Below are 25,138 nucleotides of genomic sequence, written 5' to 3'. Positions count from 1 at the left end.
AAACAATAATATTATGAAAGCCAATCAGTATAGTCACATATTATTATCTAAATATAAGTGAAGGATTACCGTGTGTTCATAACACGCAGTGGAAGAAAAGAAGGTAATTCTAAAGATCTATTTTTATGTTTAAATTTTATTCCAATATCTATTTTTATGTTTAAACTTTATTCCAATAATAATATATAGATCAGATCTAAATACTTTTAAATGCTTTAGTAAAAATTACTTACTCCTTCGATGGTACGAAGGCGCTATGCGTATTCACACCGAAACCAATCTTTGCTGTCAACTCCTTGATCAATGGACATCTGATCTAAATTGAGAAACCTCTTGTAACTCTTTGCACGCCATAAAATTCTTCTCCAAGAATCGGCTCACATACATTTATGTGTGTAGAGGTAAAGGAATAAAATCCTTGTGTTTTATTCTCATCTCCGTCACATTCCTCTACTCTTGGCATACAAATATATAGTATGAGATTTGTTACTTATTTTAAATTTGAATCTCAATTCAAATTTAAATCATATCTTGTTATTTTAAATCCGAATCCTTCAAATTTATAAATCATATCATAACTCAATTTAAAACAGAATCAGTTAGAATCTCATCCAAATTTAGAAATAGAATAACTAATTATTCTCAAATCTCATTTAATATTCTCAATTATCATACTATTATTATATTCTTGGTGTTAGCAAAGAATATAATAATATTCTATTTAAATTAATATAATTATTTATTTGATCAAATCAAAATAATAATTAAATAATTCTACAGCAAAGGTTAGAACACTCGTTAGTGTGTGACACTATAGGTTCAATACTAAGCGGGTAGTAAATTAGTCATACTAAATTTACTAATCAAGGTTGGCGTCTAGCAACACTCCTCAACGACCCGATAGTATGAAGTAATATATTTTTACTAAGAACCTTAGAAGAACAAAGTATAATTCCTTCCATCTTTCCAGCTCTTGGTTAACCCTTAGAGTATAGTTTAATTGTCAAACTCTAACTTGTTACCATTATTATAATGAACTGTGAATGACTTAAGAAACTCATTTCTTCATTCATTCAATCCCCTTGGCCAAGGTTTTATTCATAATCAGAGCTCAAACTCTTTACCGAGAGTTGACGGATTTCTTATTGACTAATCATTAATTCTACAAGTATTTAAATCATACCCAATATCCATTCAACTAGCACCCTAGGGTATTAGGTGTCCGGAATCAAAGTATAATAAATACATTGTTAATTACTATGATAGTCGCAGGTCAAAGGAAACTCTATTACCATGTTCATCTTGAGAATATCTTATTGACAAATGTGCGGTAATTATAACCATTAGGAATTTTCAGAGTGAGTCAGTTCAATGGTCATATCTCTATATGCACCATATATATATATATAATTTAATAAATGAGATCTATTAATTTTCATCCAATAAAGACCATTATATATATATTGATCTTTTCGGATTATTAATGTCTTTTTTAATAATTTTATGACCAAGAACAATTTAGATTAAATTATAAAAGATTTATCTCTCAATATTATGATTACTATCACAATGATAAATCTCTAAATTTAATCAAGGACCTTATTATATTAATATTTTAATATAGTAACAATAATAAATTATTTGATACATGATTGATTGGATTGTGGTCATACTCCTTATTCTCAACAATAAGGTACAGAGAATAATATGTGGCTAGCCTAAATCAGATAAAGTGGACATTAAGGATGATCACTACTCATTGATATTTTATCCCAGAAAGGTAATCATTGCTCACTGATTTTCTCGTCGAAAGAATATGGGCTAAAAAATTTTGATATGGAAGCAAAATGAGTAATATACTTTAACATGGTAATTTTTTGTGTTTTTTAAAATTGTGGAAGTACATCGATTTGTGTTTAAAAAGTTGAAAAAAATTTAGAGTATACAAATCGGAGGGTCCGATTTGTGTTAAAAAAATTGAAAAAACTCAGAGTACACAACTCGGACCATGCGAGTTCTTTGGTTATGAAAATTTGCTTCATAAATCGCATACTCCGATTTGCAGCTGATGAAATTTAAAATCTAAAACGTGGAATTCGGACCCTCCGTTTTTTCTTGTTCTGGATAATTTTTTTTTACATTTTGAGGGACACAACTCGCAGGGTCCGAATTCTGCTTCCTCTGATCCCACAATGAGGTGAAGCACCCCTCCTCCCCATACGCGAGTCCAACACTTCCTTTGCTTCCATATTCAAATTAAATTTCCAAGAATATGCGCTTGTCTGCTTGAAATGGTATAAATTAAACCAAATTAAAAAAAAAATTAGCAAAAATAATCTGAGGTCCATATAAAATTTGGAGTTTTCGAATATATAAATTTTATAGAGATATTCTGAAAAAATGCTTGATAAATCACTTCTTATATTACTACTTATTATCTTTTGTATCAAAATAAAGTTGTCGTTGATTTTGAGTTAATAGTTAAATTCGTCCTCAAAAATTACTCATTTTTTAAATTAGTCCACATAATTTTTTTAAGTCATATTAGTCCTTAAAAGATAAAACGTAAGTCAAGGGTCCTTCTGTTAGTTAGATGATAACGGCTGATGATGTCTCATGTTAAGTGTCACGTGGCATGATGACGTGACAGGTTAATGCCACGTGTCACAATATAATTGGTTGACGTGTCAGGTCAGTGACACTTAGCATGCTATGTGTCACTTGATGTATAAAAAAATTATTTATAATCAAAATAGTGCCTAAAAATTTAGACGTGAGTGATTTTCATCTTTAAAATTTTAAAAATGAATCAAATTAATCCTTATATAATTTTTCTTATTTTTTCTTCATAATATTAAACTCCATCACTCTTTTAATTTTCTCACTCCAGACATAATTTATAAGGCAATTTTTTCAAATAAATAAAAGGGCCTTCATATTTACCTGATTACACATTTTCAGAAACCCAGACGCAATTGCATTTTTTCACCAATCTATAGAAACCGCTACTGTCAGCAGCGGATTACGAACAAAGACGTTTTAACAGAAATCGCTATAGGCAGTAGTGGTTTCTGTGCAGCAGTGTTTGACCATAAACCGCTACAGGCAGTAGCGGTTTACGTGAAGGAGGCGTCTATATAATCCGTGGCTTGCAGTTGCGGATTTTATTTGTGCATTTGTGGGGTTGCCTAGAGAGAGAAAACTTGTAGAGAGAAGGAGGAGCACTTGGAGCAAAGGGCCATTGGATATTTTTCGAGCGCTGACTTGAGGCAGAGAGCATGGCAGACGAACAGAGCTTGTACCAGCTAAACGGTATTGCCCACGTTGCTGGTGCCATTGCTGATGAGGTTAGCTTTATGTTATTTACCTCAACAATAACATCTGTTAGATAGGTTATGGAATGTAAGGTGTAGATGCTAGAATATGTTAATGCTATGAAAATTAGACCGGACCGGTCGGTTCAACCAGGTTAACCGAAAATCGGTCATCTGGCCATGAAATTTAGTTTAGTTAGTGGGTAGGTTATGAAATTTTATATTTTATTATTATATGAATGATTGAATTTAAATTTTAAATGTAGGGTGTATATGCTAGAATAGATTAATGTTACTAAAACAGGACTGGATCGGCCGGTTCAACCGGATTAACCGAGAACCAGTCATCTGGCCATGAAATTTAGTTTAGTTAGTGGGTAGGTTATGAAATTTTATATTTTATTTTTATATAAATGGTTGAATTTAAATTTTAAAAGATTTATATTATACTTTTAATAATGTTATTTTATACTTAACGTAACCGGTTCGACTACGGTTCAACCACGGTTGGACCATATTGAACTATTGTAACAGTAATTGAAAAAGATTTATATTATATTGTTAATAATTTTCTTTTATTTTATATTATACTTTTAATAAAATTTTAATTTATTAATTGTTTAGTTGTGTCGTTTTGTGGCAATATTTATTTATTTATTCGGTCGAATAAGTTAAGATTTTTCCGTGTTGCATGTAAATTTGAATAACGCTGGACTTAATCGCTTCCTGCAACACTTTAATCGTAACCGACGTATCCGCTCTGATCAATGGAAAGATCCTTGCACAGATGACATGATAATCAAGTTGTCTGTGGTCGCTCGATATGGATGTGGCCAAACACGTGTGCGGTCCGTTGTACCTCCTAACTTCCCACGAGTTCTTGCGCTGCCTCAGTGCGATACGGATCATTCACGTGCACCCTTTTTCAAACTCCTTGCACTTCCCTTAGTATTTCAAATGGTCCGATTCCATCACCCGGTACTCAACTCCACACCGGATGCTGTAATCCTTCACACTCAGCACGGCTTCCTCCTTACTCTGGAATGATTGGCCGAGACGAAATTCCGCCAACCCGGATTCATCATGCAGACCCTGACCCACATACGTCTCCCCCATCTCTCACTGTTCGCCAATGGCTTCCAAGTTCAACACTGACAAATGTGGAAGATATTGCTGTGTGCCGGAACCGGATGCTCCTTGGGGTCTATGTGTCATGCTCGGAATATCCTCCTCACTGTCCCCAACAATGTCGACCGGCTCATCCGCTGAATCATCATCTCGCGTGGCATTTTCAACACGATATGGTCCAACCTTAGAGTCAAAATCAGGGACATTAACAGGCACAACAGTAGTACTAATCGCAACACATGGAGGATCCTGGAAGGTGCTACCATTGGCATTGACGTGGAGGCACCACCCATCATCTTCGACTGAGGATTTGTCGCAGATGTCCCAGAGCTGTCGACGCCATCCTCCAACTTTGCAAACAACTCCGATATTCTGACCTCCGGAAAACTCCGCCAACAGTGAAACAAGACCTGCAAGTATTCATCGGACCTATGACAAATGTCTCATACTTCACCCCGGCAGCCACAACGGCAATGGAAATCTTGTAGAACAATTTCTTAATCCACTTGGCCCCGCACACACCAAGCTTCTGTAATATGCTCTGTTTTATTTCTTCCAACGTACTCGATGACTGAATAAAAACACTAAGGGGTTCCCTATCTGTAAATTTAACTTCGTGCCTATTACTTTTTTTTTATTTTTCCAGAACAAAGCACTAAAGCAACAAAACACTCATCTCCTTCTATTTGTGAGAAATGAGACTCTTCTCAACTCAACAATGCATTGGAGGGGTATTTATAGGCAACCAGCCTCGGCGCCCCCTTCCACGTAAACCGCTACTGCTTGTAGCAGTTAATGGTCAAACGCTGCTGCACAGAAACCGCTACTGCCTATAGCGATTTCTATAGATTAGTGAAAAAATACAATTGCGTCTGAGCTTCTCAAAATATGTAATCAGGTAAATATGAGGGCATTTTATTTATTTGAGAAAATTGCCCTAATTTATATTAATTGTTAAAGTTGATGATAAATAATGGAAATCAAGCAGAGATAATTTCTTCTTCTTATAGTGATCCCAAACAACTCACTCATGTCAAGTTCCTCGTTCTTGATTCCATTGGGAAGCTTCCAATCAAAATGATAAAGAAATTGAGCAAGTGGCAACTCCATGTTTGGTGTAGCAAATGCAATCCCGGGACACATTCTTCTTCCACCACCAAATGGAATAAACTCAAAGTTTGTTCAATTGAATAATTATCAACAAACCTCTCAGGCTTAAAGTCCATAGAATCAATCCAATACCTTGGATCTCTTCCAATCGCCCCAGCATTGATCATGATTCTAGAATTGGCTGGAATTCGGTACCCATCGATTTGGCATGGTACTTTGTTCTCTCTTGGAACTAACAATGACACAGATGGATGTAACCTTAGAGTTTCTTTGATGATACACTTAAAGTATGTTAATTGGTACAATTCTGATTCATCCACATACCCTTTGTTACCATAAACACTTCTAACTTCAGATTGTGCTCTTTCCATCATTTTTGGTTTCTTTATCATTTCAGCCATTGCCCATTCCACAACCGCTGAGGATGTTTCTCCACCACCAATAAACATGTCCTGCAAAATGGATTAATTATAAATATTTTAATCAACAAATAAAAATGTCTTAATAAGGACATTAATTTGTGCATGTGTTTATTAATAGAAAAATATTTTATCAAAAACTAATGATAGTTAAAACTTTTAATGTATTTGTAATGTATTTATTAAGAAAAAACAAAAAACATAAAAAATAATTACTAATGATAATCTTAATAAAGAAAAAAAAAGAAAACCTAATAATTATATTTTGACTTTTAGTGGCATGCATTAGTAACAGGAAGGAAAGGGGATCTATCTTGAGAATCTATATATCTAATGAATAATTTTTCTATTTCTATGATCATCTATGATGTATTGCAATATCTTATCAGACTTTCTGTGCACTTCTTTAAGTTTAGTCTTTCCTATACTCACCATTTTAAGCACTCTGATTGAAGAATATAGATCAACAATACAATTTTCTACTGCTAGTTGCAATGCTTTTTCAACAGATGATATGAAATCTTTTTTGTAGCTATATTTTTTACCTATATTGTCAAATAATAAACATACAATTAGTAAATATCAAATATGATAGAGTAAATTACAATAATAGTAAAATTAAATGTAAAATATAAATACAGAAATATGTATTAAATTATAAGAATTTTTTAATAATCATATTGGATTAGATACTACACCATCTCCAACCAATAGCAGTATTTTTTGGTGACGGTTTTCAAAAACTGCCACTAAGTGACAGTTTTGTGCCAGCATAACATACGTATGATAATAACTTTATATATAGGTGGAGTAGTCTATATGACTACTACCATTACGGTAGTTATGATGATTATATAATTTTAAAATAATTTTTAAATGTTATTAAAATTAGAGTAATATTTTTTAAATATTTAAAAACAGGTTAAAGTATATTTTTTGTTTTTAAAATTTGATAAAAGTTTTAAAAATATCTCTAAGTCTTATTTTGTTTTAATTTTGTCCCATAAATTTTCGATTTGCATCAAATATATCCTTAATGGCTAATTTTTCAAAAATTTAAGACCAATTCAACAATAATTTCATAAGAACAATCCTTAACACAAGCAAATCAAGTGTAATTTTCATGCACTATTGTTAGATTAGTCTTAAATTTTTTAAAAATTTAGTCGTCAATAATATATTTGGTGCAAATTGAAAACTTTTGGAACAAAATTGAAACAAAATAAAATTTAGGGATATTTTTGAAACTTTTGTCAAATTTCAGAGACAAAAAATAAATTTTACCCTTAAAAATATTTTTTAATTTGAATATAGAAATAAAAATTATTATAAAAATATAAAAAATATCATTTTAATTTTAATAATAATTTTTAAATATTATTAAAATTATATAAATACCATAATTATTATAATAATCACCATATAACATGCATGTAACTCATATATATAATATAATATAGACATAGATATATAGAATGAACAAATTTTTTTCTTTTGGCAGATTGAACAATCTTACAAATACATATAGTAGTTAAATATAAATGAAAGAAATATAAGATACTACGCATATGAAGAGAGCAAAATTATTAAACTATATGCATTGTGTAACATTTTTTTCTGAATAAATGGTTAAATTAATTTTTAAAAAATCACATTTTTTAATTTAGTCTTTGATTTTTTTTATTAAATTCATTTTTTTATTAAAATCATATATGTTTTTAATATGCTTTCTATTTTATCAATATAATGTATTATGACACACTTTTATGAAAGGAAAATTCTATGGTGCTTTTTAAATTCTTATTTAACTTGTCTAAATAAAACTAGTTTTTAGTGATGTAAAAGAAATTATAAGTAAATTCTACTCTTTATATTTGTGTTAGACAGCTTAATTATAAATACCATAGCAATAACTTTCATGAAAACCAAACATTAGTCACAAATTATTATCTCTATATATGGGGTACAGAAAATAATATGTGGCCATGGAGCCTAAGTCAGAGAAAGTGGACAAATTAAAGGTGATCACTACTTTGTATATGTTTTTATATGGATAAGGCAATCATTGCTCACTGATTCTCTCAAGTCTCATGGAAAATCTGGCTTGAAATGGTATAGAAACCAAATTAATAAAAAAATAGCAAAATTAATCTGAGGTCCATATAAAATTTGGAGTTTTAGAATAACTTTCAACATATGGAATATTGTAAAAGAATGCTTTATAAATAACTTCTTTTATTACCAGTTATTACTTATTATTTTTTATTTCAAATTAAAATTGTTGCCTTTAATACATAGAATAATAAATCATTGAAGCCTAAAACCAAAAACTCCAATCATTGCGTGAATGATAGTGAGATGGATTGTCCATACGCAATAATACGCATGCATGTTCCGCTTGAAGATGATAACGTGCCCGCCGGTTCCCCACATGTGACATGTCTCTTTGGTAGTTTGGTTTCAAAAATGGACAAAAAAAACACTACAACCATGCACATTCATATTATATATATATGGTGAAAACTCGGTGACGGTATCAACTTCACGTGAAGTCGACTTCACCTGAATTTCCACCTATATATATATACCCGACCTTAAAATATAAACAAGTTAAACACTGCAACCACACATACATGTTAAGTTTTGAGATAGAAATTGGAGACACATAGGTGGATATATTGTTAGTCACTCAGGTGTGCGATTAATATATAATGTGTGATGCAGCGAAGCTATAAGAGGGATATTTATTTAACTAATTGTATGTTGGTGTGAGTCAAACTCAAATTTTATATAATTTTCTTTTTTTGTATTGGAAGATGACATAAACCCCAAAGAAAACCTAATTACAAACTAAACGGGTAAGGTATATATCCCCTCTTTCATCTTAATAAGTTTTCGTTTTATGTTTTGGCGCTCTTTTTTTTTTTTTTTCTTGGTCATAATTCTTTCCTTATCTCTAATTTATGGCTTTTTCTTTTTTCTGTATTTTTGAACTTCTTTCCTGGTCTTTTCTCATTCTTGAATGATCTGGGCAAGTGGCAACTATAATATGGGCTTTCTTCAAGTTGGGATGAGTGGTATCTTGACATGGTATTAGAGCATTAGATCTGAAAGGTCAAGAGTTCGATCCTTGGTGAACTCCAAAATCAGTTTAATCTTTTGGGAAAATGTTTATTATTGCTAGTACTCGGATGATTATTCTAGATAGTATGGGGGATGTTCATTTTGTAACTCAATAGCCCATTGTACACATTGTACAAATACTCCATTGTCTCCCTAGCGAGATCCCTTACTTAAATAAGTGTTGGGAGTTCAAATCTCACTTTGTGCATGCAGCAACCCATTAATTAGCGACAGACTCGATGAATTAGTCATTGACCTATCGGGATGGAAAATACCGTAAACTCTATATACCACGGGTTGGAATGGAGTGGCAAGGGCTAGGATTCCGAAGTTTGGGCTTGGGTGCGTGTTAGTTGGTTTGAGCTTCTGTCCTTTTATCTGTTTTCAGATTCTATCAAAAAAATAAAAAAAATTAAAGTCATTATTTATATAAAATTATTTTCATGTAAAATTGATAGATGAGAATTATAATAATTTAGTTAGATATTTTAAATTATTTAATAATTTTTATTTATCTATAATTTTCATATAAAAACAACTTTATATAAATGGTGATCATCATTAACTAATTATTAAATTTTAATATGTAGATGACAAAACGAAACTTTGAAATAGTTTGTCACAAACCATATATATTCCGAATATTACCACTCATTGTTGCTAGGATCAAATTTTAGTTTCTATCGCCGCTAAAAGAGAAATAACTTAAAATAGGAATAATTTGGCGGTTTTCGCAATAAAATTCTGTTTTACATACAATAGTTATTTCAGTGGTTTATCAAAACCGCCACTATATTTGTCGCTATTTGTATAGTAAAATATTAATTGTTGCATTATTTGTTATATATTTAGAGCCGGTCTATAATTAGCATAGATATGTAATCCGCTTGTAAATATTTGGTATAATATGACCACTGACACTTATTACGTAAGTTGAAAAAGGAAAATGGTCATTGAATCCATGCACTTGATTACAATCACAGATCAGATAGATGTTTAGTTAAGCAACGTTATCTCAATCAATAATGAAGAAAATGATAGAACAACACCGAAAGGTTGTAGAAGACTTCCGACTTTACAAATAATATAAATATTAAATATGGATTTGATTGAAATGATGTTGTGCATGTTCATTTGAAATATATCAAATATTTTGGGGAAAGATTTTGACACCAACTAACAGTATGATGATGAGAAGCAGGAATATTAAATGTCTATAGTTAGTTGTTAGAGATTTTAAATGATGTTTGTTTTTATTATAGGTAGTTTTATATCATTTTTAGTATTATTATACACAATACACAATTATTATCTAATAATTAAATATTCTCAAATAAAACGATTTTATTTTTAGCTTTTTTTTTTAATATATAGGAGAAGTTCGATCTAATAACTTTTAAGAAAGAGAGAGAACTTAAGTGCCACTTTAACTAAAGTTCTTTGACGATAGATATTATTTTTATTTTAGCACAAAAGAAAAATCAGTTGAGATAGAATAGGGTGATTTAGAATGATATAACCAATTTGGGAGTACTTATTAATACTTAAGAGTGGTTAAATTCTTCCTTCCCCATTATTCTTGTAAGACCTAAAAAAATTATATAAGCACCACTATTTTTTGCTTCCTACACAAAGAAACATATCTATGGTAGGTCTTAGTTGAGATAATGTTATGGAATCCGGCATTGAATGATAAAGAAATTATGAAATTAGTTAAAATTTTGATTAGAAAAAATGACACACTTTTCTTAAAATATTTAAATAATAGTTTTTTATTTATAAAATGTACGCTCTTTTTTTTATTATAAACTTAAAATAATTATTCTTTTAGTTTATTTGACCAAAATACTCGTCAAAATCATTATAAATTGGTAATAATTATTATTATTTGCTTGAATCAAATAATAATGATAATAATAATATATGTATGATTAATGTAGTAAATTTATTTATTTTTAATATTTTATTATTAATTATGAGTTATATGAAAAAGTAAATTAAATATTTTATACTATATGATAAAATATTTAAAATAAATAAAATTCATTACAATAATGATAAATAAATATTTTATATTATTATTATCATTATTACACAACAGAGCATTTAAAATTATCTGAATCCTCCACTCAACAGAGCTACAGCTAACTCTATTCCTTTGTCACTCTAATCCTGCCACAAGTTACAACGACAACAACTTAACTATCTCACAGAGACTTTAGATAGCACTATCGTTATCAATGCAATTAAGTTATAGAAGCTCCTCATGCATATATCATATATATACTGTTTACCCATACTCATATATAAATTGTGTATGAGTTGACTTGAAATAATTGGTACAGTGCTTAACATTTCTTACTATATATAATTGATTCTAGAACAACCGCAAAACTTACATTATTTATATAAAAAAAAAAATCAGTAAATATTATTATTTTTTATCAATATTTTATTAACAATAATTTATATTCATATTTATAAGAATTTTACGTATAAAAATATATAATTTATATTTATATTTATTAAAATTTATACATATAAATTAATATAATTTATATTTAAAGTTTTTAAATTTATATATATAATTAATAAAATTTATTTATTAAAAATAATTTAATATTTATATTAATTAAATAATAATAAAAAATATTAAAAATTATTGACCTCTAAAAATTTCTCTTTATAACATAAAAACTAAGCTAAAACATACCGTAATAGTTACATGTAAGATGATAATTGAGAATTATTATATTATAATTTAATTTTTTTTAATAATTTTTAACTATTATTTTTATATAAAAATAACTCTATTATATCCATATATGATCACTAATATATATAAAATTAGGTGGAAACTCAGGTGCAGTTGACTTCACATTAAGTTGATACCTGAGAGTCGTTAGATGATTTGACTGATTTGATTAAATTTTTATCTAACGGTTCTCAAATATCAACTTCACATGAAGTCGACTTGACCTGAGTTTTCACCGTAAAATTATTAAGTATTATTATTATTATTCGATGGAATTGGAACTAAGATAAGATCATTCTTCCTTCTTGCTGTGCTTCCCAAATCTTCAATCATATCCAAGTCTCCATTATTCGGAACTTGCCAATCGAAATAATACAAAAGTTGTGCAACACAAACTTCAATGCTGGAAACAGCAAAATACAAGCCTGGACATATCCTCCTGCCAGCACCAAAAGGTATGAACTCAAAATTGGAACCTTTGTAATCAATGGAACATTCTAGAAACCTTTCAGGACGGAAACTCTCAGCGTCTTCTTTGCCTCCCCAATATTTAGGATCTCTTCCTATCGCCCATGCATTTACTATCACTGTGCTTCCTGCGCCTATTGTGTAGCCGTTGATCTCACATGTCTCTCTACATTCTCTTGGAAGCAGTATAGGAAATGGAGGGTGTAATCTCATTGTCTCTTTGATAACTGCTTTTAGATATGTTAGATTCTCAATAGATGATGATGATGATGATTCTTTGGCGCCAAAAGCTTTTCTAATCTCTTCTTGAGCTCTTGCCATTGCTTTTGGACTCTTCATTAGCTCAGAAATCGTCCATTCTATCACTGCAGATGATGTTTCAACTCCGGCAACAAACATGTCCTGAATCATGTAATAATCAGTTGCTAAACTTTTGTTATGGATATCTAATCATATATAATAAATTTTATTTTAACTCTACATGTATATATACAGAGGTAAAAATTTACATGTAGTTATCTTCGTATAAAGTTACTAATTAAAAATTATTATATATATAATTTAGTTAAACATAATAAATTATTGAGTAAAGTATTAAATTGGTCTTCTATATTTGGGTGTAATTCTGTTTTGGTACTTAAGGTTTAAAGTATTCTATTTGAATTCAAAAAAGTTTCATTTAACATCAATTTAGTCCCACAGTGAGGTCAAAGTTAAATAATTAATGGAATGTCCTACATAACAACAATACAAGAACAAAATCAATAATCTCGAGAACAAGTACAAGCTCCAGAGGCACAAAATCAACCATTGATGCATCAATACACTTATTTATCATTCTCTTTAGTTCTATAAAAAATATTTTATTTATATTATAAGAAAAATAATAAATAAATGTATTGATGCATTTACGGTTGATTTTGTACCTCTGGAGCTTGTACTTGTTCTTCAGATTATCATTTTGTTATTGTATTGTTGTTATGTAGGACATTCTATTAATTATTTAATTTTGACCTTACTGTGGGACTAAATTGATACTAAATAAAACTTTTTTAGATTCAGATAGAACACTTTAAACTTTAAGAACCAAAATAGAATTACGCCCAAATATAAAGACCAATTTAATATTTTATCCTAAATTATTTAATAATTTTACCCTAAATTATTTAATAATTTTCAACTAATTAATAACTTCGGTTAAAGACAGCGGCATATTTTTTATATATATAGATAATAGTTATACACAATAGTTAGAGAAACTATCATTTTTTCCTCTTATATATGCATGCATGTACTAGAGTCATAAATATGATGATGATGATTAGGTCCCAAACCCTAACTAACAGCTAATAAAAGGATAAAATAAAATATATGAAAATTTGCGTGTAATTATCTTCATGTAAAATTGTTAGTTGATGATTGTTAAATAATTTAATATGTTTGACTGAATTGTTATCTAACAATTCTCAACTAATAATTTTAGGTTAAAATAACGGCATATAAGTTTTCATCTATAAAATATAAAAATATGAAGAAGAAAAAAGATGTATACATACAAAAATAATAGCTTTGACGTTGTCCATTGTTAAGGGATACTCAAAGGCTTCATGATCTTCAACAAGATTTAGGAGAATAGAGAGAAGATTCTCTTCATTATTAGATTTATCACTTCCATTTCTCCTTTTTACTTTTTCTCCAATGATGTTTTCCACAATCATATCAAATTCTTTATGCAATTTTTCTGCTTCATACTGAACTCTACTTATGAGATGAAGCCACGTGTAAGATGGAAAAAGAGTAAACACAACAAATAAACGTTCGGCAATTTTTCCAAGATTCTTCAACAGTAAAACGAACTCTTCTTCATCCTTGCACTTTCCTCCAAAAATTGCTCTAGCAGTGATTGCACACGTCAAGGACACAACTTTCTTACTAAGATTAACACAAGATCCAGTGTTAGCAGAAACCCATGTTATCAAATTCGTTACCTCTTCTTCCCTTATTGATTTGAATGAACGAACACGCTTAGGACCAAGAAGTTCCACCGAAGATATTCTTCTTAATTGCTTCCAATACCCGCCATATCTTGCCATGGCTATGTCCGTGGAACCATAGAACAAAATATCTGCACCAATTAATTGTTTAGGCCTTTCAGCGAAAATGGTGTCGTAGGTTTTAAACACTTCTTCGGCAACTTCTGGAGAAGAAACCACCATGATTGATGCTTCGCCGAGCTTAAGGTGCATGAGAGGACCATGTTTTCGTGCTAAGTCTCTTAATCGATGATGGGATAATGATCTTCCAACGAAGTGGTGTATGCTACCGATTAAAGGTAGTGTCCATGGCCCCGGGGGAAGGTTGTTATTCCGTGTCGTTTTCTTGCTTGTGGCTTTGGATTTCTTAGCTAACAATTTGAGGAGTTGTGATATGAAAAGGATGATGCTTATTAATGAAAACAAAAAGGGTAAGGAAGAGATTAGTAATGAGGAGAAGTGATGATGTTCCATGAGGAAATTAAATGTTTAGAGAAAGAGATATATACTCATGTGATTATAATATGAAGTTCCAATTGATTAGTGCTTCTATATTTATAGGGTATGAAACGGATGATCCATGGATAAATATGATTTAATTTGTAAAAGGAATTATAATTCTCTTTTTATTAAATAAAAAATATTTTTTGGATTTATTTATTTTTTCATAAATTATGTCAACATATTTTTGTTGTGCACTTTATTAATATTTTATAGAATAGAATAAATATAAGAAAATTACTTAAATAAAGATGTCAAAAATATCTTTTTTTTTAAGTTTTTTTAAAAATTAAAATTTAACACATATAATTAATTAAACTGTGTTATTTTTATTAAAATTAGACCGGACAAATCAGTTTAGTCGAAAAATTAATAAATTAAATTTTGAACTGGTATAAATTAATATTTTTTTATAAAAAATTAACTATAATATTCCTATTATAAAAATAACTAAAATACTCCTATATATATATATATATATATATATATATATATATATATATATATATATATATATATTTTTTTGAAAACTCTAAATCCTAACCCTATAACGACAGAGAAGAAAAGGGTTAGAATTTAAGATTCCCAAAATTAATATATATAACAAGAGTACTTTAGTCATTTTTTATAATAGGAATATTTTAGTCATTTTTTATAAAAATAATATTAATTTAGACCGATTCAAAATTTGATTCACCATTTTTCGATCAAATTAATTTGTCTGCCTTAATTTGGACAAAAATAACAAGATTTAATTGATTATATGCGTTAAATTTTAATTATTAAAAAACATCTTTAAAAAAAGATATTTTAGACGTCTTTTTCAGAGTGACTCCCTAAATATAAATATTAGAAAACTAACACTATAATAGTCAATTTCAACAATATTATAACAAATTATTAAATAAATTCATAATGAAATCCATTAAAAATAATTTTTTGTCGAATTTAAATTTTAAATGTAGGGGTGGCAACGGGGCGGGTAGGGGCGATTTTTGCTCTACCCGATTCCATCCCGCCGTACAACAATCCACATAGAACCCGTCCCACTTCTACCCACAGGTAGTAAAACATTGAACCCTAACCCGCCCCTGCAGGTACCCGTCCCGCCCCTACCGTCTCTATAATTATTAAAATCTAATAAATAAAATTAAATTTCAAAATTTATATAACTATCATCACATACATAACATAAATTAAAGTAAAAATTTAAATATGATACAATATTATTAATCATTTACTAATTATTTTATATATATTATACATATTATATATTAAAATCCTATTTATTATATATATAGCGGGGCAGGTATTACCTAAACCCGATTCCGTCCCGCCCCTCTCAAAAACTCACTCCGCTAAAAATTCGCCCCGATGCGGGACGAGTAATTACCCGCCCCAAGCGGATAGGGGCGGAATGGATACCCACAGATTCGAGTGGCATTTCCATCCCTATTTAAATGTTTCTTTGTTGAAAATGTTTTATGCCTTCTATTAAATGTTAGTCATAATATTGACGTAAAGTTGACTCCAAAGTTTTTTATCAGTTAAAGGTTAATTTATAGAAAAATTTATACGCACAAGTGTTTTGTAGACTCTATTAATTTGAATACTCTCACTCCAACTCTTTTTCTCCTTTGACTCATTCAAAGACTAAAATGAAATCATTTTCTAACCCATCCATAACGCTATATATTTTCATATGTAGTTTCCATTCATTGCATGCATGGATCTCTTTTGTCTTGGACATCTTTTATATATTTCCTATGCCCATTAATTTCCACATATAACATTTTTGTATTATATATTGACTTAGGTTTCAGCTTGTATTACAATAATATTCCCGTCTTATATAATTTGTTCCTTAGTCCTTGGAAGAGACACAAGAAACAAACATATAACTATTAACGTGAATTCATAGACAAAACGCTCGTTCAGTCAACCAAATTAGGATAGCCACAAAATGTCTTCGTGTTGAGTTTGAAAAAGAATAAGTAAATGTCATAAGAAAAGTCACAAAAATACAAAGAATAAAATTGATATTTAAAAAATAAAAAATAAATATACAATTCATTTTTAATTTATATATAGTAATACAAATATCGTATGCTAATGATAATAAAAAATAAAAAATAAAAAATTTAATGGAAAAAATCTTTACAATAATACATGGTTACTAATATATTTGTTCCAATAAAAAAATATTAAAACTCAATCTCTATTACAATAAATAAAACAGATAATATTACAAAAATTTTAATTACTCAAAAAAATAATTTATATTACTCATTTATACATATAAAAACAGAATAAAAAAGATAATAAAAAATACATACAAGTTAATAGTTCAGAAAAAATATGTCCTCACAAAAATATATGATAAAAAAAGAAAGAAATAACTTAAACAACAGCTAAAAATAAAAAAAAAAAGACAAATACTATATAAGAGGACTAAGTCCATCAATTAAAATACATGTGAAAACAAAAATAAATAAAAATATAACTATATATAACTTTAATATAAAAAAATTTTATACTTCAAAATATTTTAAATAAAAAATACAACCAAATTTTACATTAATTTATATATATTTTAATCAAATTTTAAATAATATAATAATTATTAAAATATAGTATATACTATCATCATTATTGGTATTGGATTACCATCCGCACATTGCACAAATCTTATTCTAGTATTGTAAAAATTTTACTCATATATGAAAGTATGTAGTCAATAATTAAAGGCAAAAATTAACAACACAGCTAAACAAAGATTTGAGACAAACAATGCATGCAAGAGAATGGAGAAAATCTGATGAGATGGGTTAAGTGAAATTCCTTAATTAACTAATTGATCACATTATATTCCTTCCAAACTTTTTTTTTGTAATGTTAGTTTTTAAATCATTAATAAGAACGAACAAAGCATTTAATTTTAAATTGTTCTCCTAAAATTTCATCATAATTGATAATAATGTATCAAGCTAAGTTCATTTTCATGATTAAAGTATAACGGAAATGCTTAATTATCATCCAAGTTTATGAAAAGAACTTGCATTATTATAATGTTAACAACAAATCTTACATCATCGATTGCTTGGGGAATGGGAAGACTTGGGATTGCGTTGTTGAAGGGCTGGGAAAAAATTGTTCATTTTGAAATAGTCTTTGACATATATTATTGATCACGACGAAGCGATGAAGTATATATATAAAGCAATGTTTGTCTATTATATTGTGTTAATATAATGACCGAAAAGAGGAAGAAATAGTCATAACTCATATGTATAACCGGGTCAAAAATCTGACAATATGAAGTAAAATAGTTAAAAATGTAAAGTGATAATTAAGTCCTGACAATATGAACAAATTTGATCTTTTAGATCTTTACTATAGTAAATGGTGGGTATAAGATGTTTTTCTATCAATTTATCACATAAAATTTAATGGTGATGCTTATATTTATAATTTATCGTTATCTATTATGATGTATTTATCTATAAAAGATCATTATGTAGATAATAACTTTTGAAGTGAAATTTCGTCTATTTTAATAGGATTTATGATAAAGATTATATGAAAATTCAAAAAATAATAAATGTTTTACTATCCAAAATTATATTGTTTTTATACTCATGTGGTAACAACGGCGCACTATTATAGATAATAAAATATATAGATAATTCTATTTCGTTTCACAATATTTATTGGCAAAAGAACATATATATTCAGTATTTCACACTATTATGTGTGAGTTTCTTGGTCCAAAACTTCTTCACTTGCACCTTCCAAGTATGTAGAAGACTAGAACAACTATCATTATTATGCATGGGTATTATATGAGCACGCATCTGAGTTTTTGTTTAGCGGTTAGGAGGTAAGGTGCTTTGAATGTTCATTCTTTTGGTAATTATGTTAGAACAATTGCCAAACTATTAGGAATATCTCCAATACAATCTGATTGTTTTCTTCTTCTTTTTTTTAACTAATGTCAATCTAAAATAGTTTGATAAAAAAAATACTAAATTTCTAGTATCCATCATCAAGTAATAGCTGGTCCCAATTCTCAATGCTAAGTTGAAAATATTTCTATATTTAAAACGAAAATTAAACTATCTATACTTAGTTAGAAATAAGAGGATAAAATTCTGGTGAAGATGGAAAGTACTTTACATACTTTGATTCTTAATCAATTATTTGATTAGTCGGATTAGGTTGTTCACTAGAATTAAAATGTTGTGTCCTTTATAATAAAACTTGGAAATGGATGCTTGGTTGTGAAGTTATTACCAACAGGACCATAAAACTTATTGCCTCTTAAGATCAACACTTTCAAAGATGTCAAATTCTGAAGCCAGTAGAGAAAGGTATCCTCTATTCGATTGTTGCCAAGAATTAAAACCACCAGCTCTGTGCAGTTGGACAAAGATTTAGGCAATTGGCCTTCTACTTGATTTTCATACAGATTCAAATAAGTTACTCTTCATATGTACAATTACTTCCATCAAGAATAAGAAAAAGAAGAAGAATAACAATAATAATTTTTTTAATCCAAAGGTTATACATTTCCAATTTAATTTTCTTATTAACTTAATTAAATATATTAGTAGATGATAATTTGCATTAAAAGCACATAATTTTTTTATTTTCACCTTAATTTCATTTCCATCTCTATAACAAATCCTATGTTACTTTTTCAAAACAAATTGTAATTGAATTATATACTATATTACTATCAATGAATATTTTAAAAACCTCTACTATAAATAATACTCAATTAGTAATTTCCATGAAAGACTGACAGTTCCTAACAAAAAATAATTGATAAAGCGGTTTTAACTATTTACTTTCTTTTTACGCATATTGATTCTTTTTCACAACTAAAATGATATCGTTTTGAGAAAATTGATATTTACTCTAATAAATCAATGCCTTAAAAAAATAAATTTAAAGAAAAAAAAATCTAATTATTCGTTTTTATTTTAGTGACTGAATATTTGTTTATTCTAGTTTTTTATGTACAGTATTATAGCCCATTAGAACTAGTATATTTTGCTTCTTTTTCTTTATGGCGTATATTTCAGTGAGTATAATTACAACAAGAAATCAAAAAAAAAAAAAAGGAGTCAGGTTTCTTACTCCAAGACCCACGTACCACAGCTATCATAATTCATACCCATAAACAAATATAAACAACAAAACCAAGATTCAAAGAAACGATACCAGCCTCTCACTCCAACTATTTTCTCATTTGACTCACTCAAAGGCTAAGCAATATTCTAGCCCAAACAAAAAAGGCCAATAAAAATTGTCGAAAAAGAAAAAAGACTAATCAAATGGAATTATTTCTTAACATGGACCTGGATTGTGCCACTTTTGTCATGGACTTCTTTTTCTTCCCATGCTCATTGATTTCCATATATAATACCAATATTGACCTTAGTTTTAGCTTCTACTATCCATTTTAATTTGGACAAATTGAATGCTTGATGAGTCAAGCTAAGTTCATCCACAAATGCCTTCTATCATGGAAATAAAATTATCTGGGTCTCGGGTTAGAAGAAAACTAAACTTAAATTATGAATTAGTCTTGGACATTGATAGATTGGAATAGTATGAATATTAATCTACAAATCATGCATTGGCTGGGTATAGGTGCTTGTAATTCCAGCTAGAAAAAATATCTATAAATAGATGGATCCTAATTGATGAGTGACATACCAATCCCATTTTCAAGTAAGCCATATATACATACAATAAGCAATAATCAATGGGGTATTTGATGTTGTTGGTTGTTAGAGTGGTGTTATGTGTGTATATGTTTATGATGTTCCATTTTGCATGTTTGTCTTCTTCGCATCTATGCCATTCCCAAGACAGCTCTGCCTTGCTTCACTTTAAGACCCAATTCATTTTTAACCCTTCCTTTTTTGAATATAAATATTATTATGAGTATGAGTATGAGTCTGAGTATGAGTATGAGTGCCCCCATGTTTATCCAAAGATGAGTACGTGGGAGAATGGAACAGATTGCTGCTCATGGATGGGTGTCACGTGCCACTCTGTGTCTGGTCACGTGATTGGCCTCGATCTCAGTTGTGGTGCACTTGTAGGTAATATTCATCCCAATAGCACTCTTTTTCATCTTACTCATCTCCAAACACTCAATCTTGCTTTCAATTTTTTCAATTATTCTCCATTATCATCTCAGTTTGGTAGGTTTGTGAGTCTCACACACTTGAATTTATCTCATTGTCAATTCAATGGTGAAATTCCACCCCAAATCTCACACCTTTCCAAATTACAATCACTTGATCTCTCTCGGAATTATGATTTGATGTGGAAAGAAACAAGTTGGAAAAGAATGTTGCAAAATGCAACAGCTTTGCGTGAGATTGTATTGGATGAAACAGACATGTCTTCCATTAGCTTAACACCAAACCCTTTGTCCAATTGGTCTTTCTCTTTCTCTTTGGTTACTCTTAGTCTTGGTTATACTGAAATAAGGGGATACTTGACAAGTCACATTCTCTGTTTACCCAATCTTTATGAGCTCAAGTTAGATGGAAATGAAGACATTCAAGTCCATGTTCCAAAGTTGAATTGCAGTACTTCTCTTAGTTTTTTGGATCTTTCATCGTGTCAATCCCTAGGATCACAAATTCCTGATTCTTTTTCTAACCTCACACAGCTAACTTTTTTGGACTTGTCTGACAATGGATTCAATGGTTCAATCCCATCATTGCTCTCAAACCTTCAGCATCTCACTTACTTGGACCTTTCATTCAATGCATTCACTGGTTCGTTCCCATCATTTCTTTCAAACCTTCATCATCTTGTTTACTTGGATCTTTCACTGAATACACTTAGTGGTCAAATTCCAAATGTGTTTGATAGGCTAACCAATTTGCAATCCCTTGGCCTTTCGAATAATAATTTCCAAAGGAAGTTGCCATCCTCATTATTTGCCTTAACTCAACTCTCTTCCTTGGATTGTTCTAATAATGAAATTGAGGGACCACTACCTGACAAAGTAGCCTTTTTAAATCTCACTCAATTATACTTAAATGGCAACTTATTAAATGGGACAATTCCGCAGTGGGCCTTATCCCTCAAGTCTTTGAGATCTTTGGATCTATCAAACAATCGATTCACAGGCCACATAAATGAAATCACATCATATTCCTTGGAATATCTAGACTTGTGCAACAATAAGCTCCAAGGAAACGTTCCGGAATCGATTTTTGATCTTGTAAACCTTTCAAATTTGTGCTTATCACCACACAACTGGAGTGATACTGTCCACTTTTCACTCTTCTCTAGACTCCAAAAGTTGAGCCATCTTTCCCTTTCTGGCTGCAATTCATTAGTGCTAGGTTCTGAAACAAGTGTTAATTACACTTTCTCCAATTTGCAGGCACTACAGTTGCGTTCAAACAATATTATTGGTTATTCAACATTCTCTGGAAACTTTTCAGAGTTAGAGTTTCTTGAATTATCCAATAGTAAACTTGAAGGAAAAGTTCCCCAATGGATACATGGTATAGATTCATTACATCATTTGATTCTCTCAAATAACTCGTTGACATCAATGGGTCAATTCTCATGGTATCAACTTGAAGACCTTGATCTTAGTTTCAACTTGATGGATGATGACATTTCTTCCTTCTTTTGTAATGCAACAAGTCTGAGGGATATCAACTTGTCCCACAACAGATTCACAGGAACATTTCCACAGTGCCTTGCCAATAGCTCATCAACCCTTGAGCATTTGGATCTACAAATGAACAAACTTCATGGCAATTTTCCAGATACTTTAAATGGTCTTCAACTGGGGACACTGATTCTCAATGACAACCAGTTCGAAGGTTTATTGCCAAAATCTTTGTCCAATTCCTTGTCTCTTCAGGAATTAAATCTCGGTAATAATCAATTTGAAGATACATTTCCCTATTGGCTTCAGAATATATCACTTTTGGAAATACTAGTCTTGCGAAGCAATAAGTTGTACGGTCCCATTGCAAATTTGAAGTCCAAAATTATATTTCCAAGTTTGAAGATTTTTGACATATCATGTAATAACTTTAGCGGCTCATTTCCAAAAGCATACATACAAAATTTTCAAGCCATGAAGATTGTGGATGATGAAGTGCTTAGTTCGGATTATTACTTTGAGACCCCTGGCCCCTTTGGAGGAGAGGGAATTATTGAAGAAGACACAGATCATTCTATGACTTCAATAATTAAAGGAGTTAGTACCACTTTTACGAAAATTCCCAGAGTCTTTGTAAATATAGATTTGTCAATAAACAAATTTGAAGGAGAGATTCCAAGTATTATTGGAGAGCTTCAAGCACTCAAAGGCCTCAACCTTTCACATAACAAGCTTGTTGGTCATATCCCCTACTCTTTGGGAAATTTGACAAATCTGGAATCCTTGGATCTCTCCTCAAATATGCTTACTGGGAATATTCCTACTGAATTGACAAATCTCAACTTTCTTGAAGTCTTGAATCTTTCCCAAAACCAGTTGGTGGGACCAATACCCAAAGGAAAACAGTTTGATACATTTTCAAATGATTCCTATGAGGGAAACATGGGGTTATGTGGATTGCCATTGTCAATTCAATGCAACAACAATGTCCCTTTGCAACAATATCCACCTTCTTCTGAGGCTGAAGACAAATTTGGGTTTGGTTGGAAACCAGTGGCAATAGGATATGCATGTGGAATGGTGCTTGGAATTGGCTTGGGATGCTGTGTTTTCTCAATTGGAAAGCCTCAATGGCTTGTGATCATCTTTGGAGGCAAAAGAATCAAAAGAAGGAGGCGTGGAAATCGGCATGCAAGAACAACTTAATGGCCACAACTTCTTCTTCTTCTTGGGACCACTCTCAAGTTCATTGTTGCATGGGGAATTTGTTTCAGATGTTGGTTATTGCTGTTGTGTCTTTTTATATTTTATTTGTTTTGAGATTGTATTTTTTTTTTTCTTTAAATGTCTGCAAGTCTTGTTTTATAATTTGTAAGTGTGTTGCTACATATATATGATGATGTTGCAAGTAAATTATGTTTTATGGTAGTATTATAATTGTTTCCCCTATCTCTTTCACTTCATTCCACTGTTTCCTAACCAAGCACACACTTGTCAATATCTTTACTAATCTCTTTATTTAATATAAACTAAACCATCAGCTGAAAGGGAAAGCCTAAGACATATCACACTTGCATTCATTTGTGACTTGGAAACATAACAGAATACCCTGTAGTTGTTAATTAATTATATTGTTGTATGTTTATGAAGTATGGTGTTAATGTATACTTGATGACGTTGCAAAAGAATTCTGAAATTATATAATTGTTCTCACTTTATTCAACTGGTTTACAATCTGACTAGCGTTTCATGCTCATCATTCTTGTGTCATTGACAAGTTTTGATAGCAAAATTTATTTAGTAAAATGATGCTTTTTCATGTTCTAATCCGTCATGGATCTGTGGTTGGCCAATGGATCGGTGTATATAGCAAGTGGGATTCAAACCTTTAACACTTGTTTAAGTAGACGAATGAACTGACTATTCGAGTAACGCATCGTAATTTCTAACTTAATAAAGTTGTATGGGCCAACTATCAGTTTGAAATAGCATGCAATAACTCAAGTGACCCAACACCAAAAGCCTACCTAAGAAAGTGGTGTTGGAGTTGAAGTGCAAAGTAGTTGCAATTACATTGAAAGTGGTGGTTATGGCCCTACAAATACAATAAGCAACGTTGTACCACAATATCATAAGATAACAAGCTTGTGAACCTCACTGAATTGTGTTTGTCATCAGATAACCATGGTGGTTTTGTCAATTTTCCACTCTTCTCCAAACTTCAGAACTTGAGCTCTCTTACTCTTTCAGGCTATGAATCAATATCACTAAAATCTGATGTCAATGCCAATTACACTTTCTCCAATTTGTACATGTTGCGCTTATTTTCCAACACCATTCTTGACTTTCCAAAGTTCTCAGGAAAATTTCCAAGGTTGATTTTACTTGATTTATCCAATAACAAGCTCCAAGGTAAAGTCCCCAAATGGATACATGATTTGAATTCTTTATATCTTATGAACCTCTCAACAAATCAGTTGACATCAATAGATCATTTCTCATGGCATGGCCTGCAATACCTTGATCTTAGTTCTAACTTGATGACCGATGAAATTTCATTTCATCCTTTGCAATGTTTTTATAGTAGTATATAATTGGTTTCCCCTAATATATTTTTCTGTTTTCATGCA

General features: G+C 30.2%; 2 protein-coding genes across 2 annotated transcripts; one reads left to right on the top strand and one right to left on the bottom strand.

Moving 5' to 3' along the window:
• Positions 1-11,901: 11,901 nt before the first annotated feature.
• Positions 11,902-14,855, bottom strand: LOC112765620 (premnaspirodiene oxygenase-like). Its single transcript, XM_025811508.3, has 2 exons — positions 13,874-14,855; positions 11,902-12,719 (listed from the first exon to the last, which is right to left on the bottom strand). The coding sequence occupies exons 1-2, from the start codon at positions 14,822-14,824 to the stop codon at positions 12,096-12,098; spliced, it is 1,575 nt and encodes a 524-aa protein (XP_025667293.1). The 5' UTR covers positions 14,825-14,855; the 3' UTR covers positions 11,902-12,095.
• Positions 14,856-20,429: 5,574 nt separating this feature from the next.
• LOC112765569 (receptor-like protein 7) lies at positions 20,430-23,921 on the top strand. The gene has a single exon (XM_025811467.3). The coding sequence runs from the start codon at positions 20,625-20,627 to the stop codon at positions 23,712-23,714; it is 3,090 nt and encodes a 1,029-aa protein (XP_025667252.1). The 5' UTR covers positions 20,430-20,624; the 3' UTR covers positions 23,715-23,921.
• Positions 23,922-25,138: the final 1,217 nt, after the last annotated feature.

Source organism: Arachis hypogaea, chromosome 17 (assembly GCF_003086295.3).
Source record: "Arachis hypogaea cultivar Tifrunner chromosome 17, arahy.Tifrunner.gnm2.J5K5, whole genome shotgun sequence".
In the NCBI taxonomy this organism is placed as follows: domain Eukaryota; kingdom Viridiplantae; phylum Streptophyta; class Magnoliopsida; order Fabales; family Fabaceae; genus Arachis; species Arachis hypogaea.
This window is presented reverse-complemented; position numbering and strand designations above follow the sequence as displayed.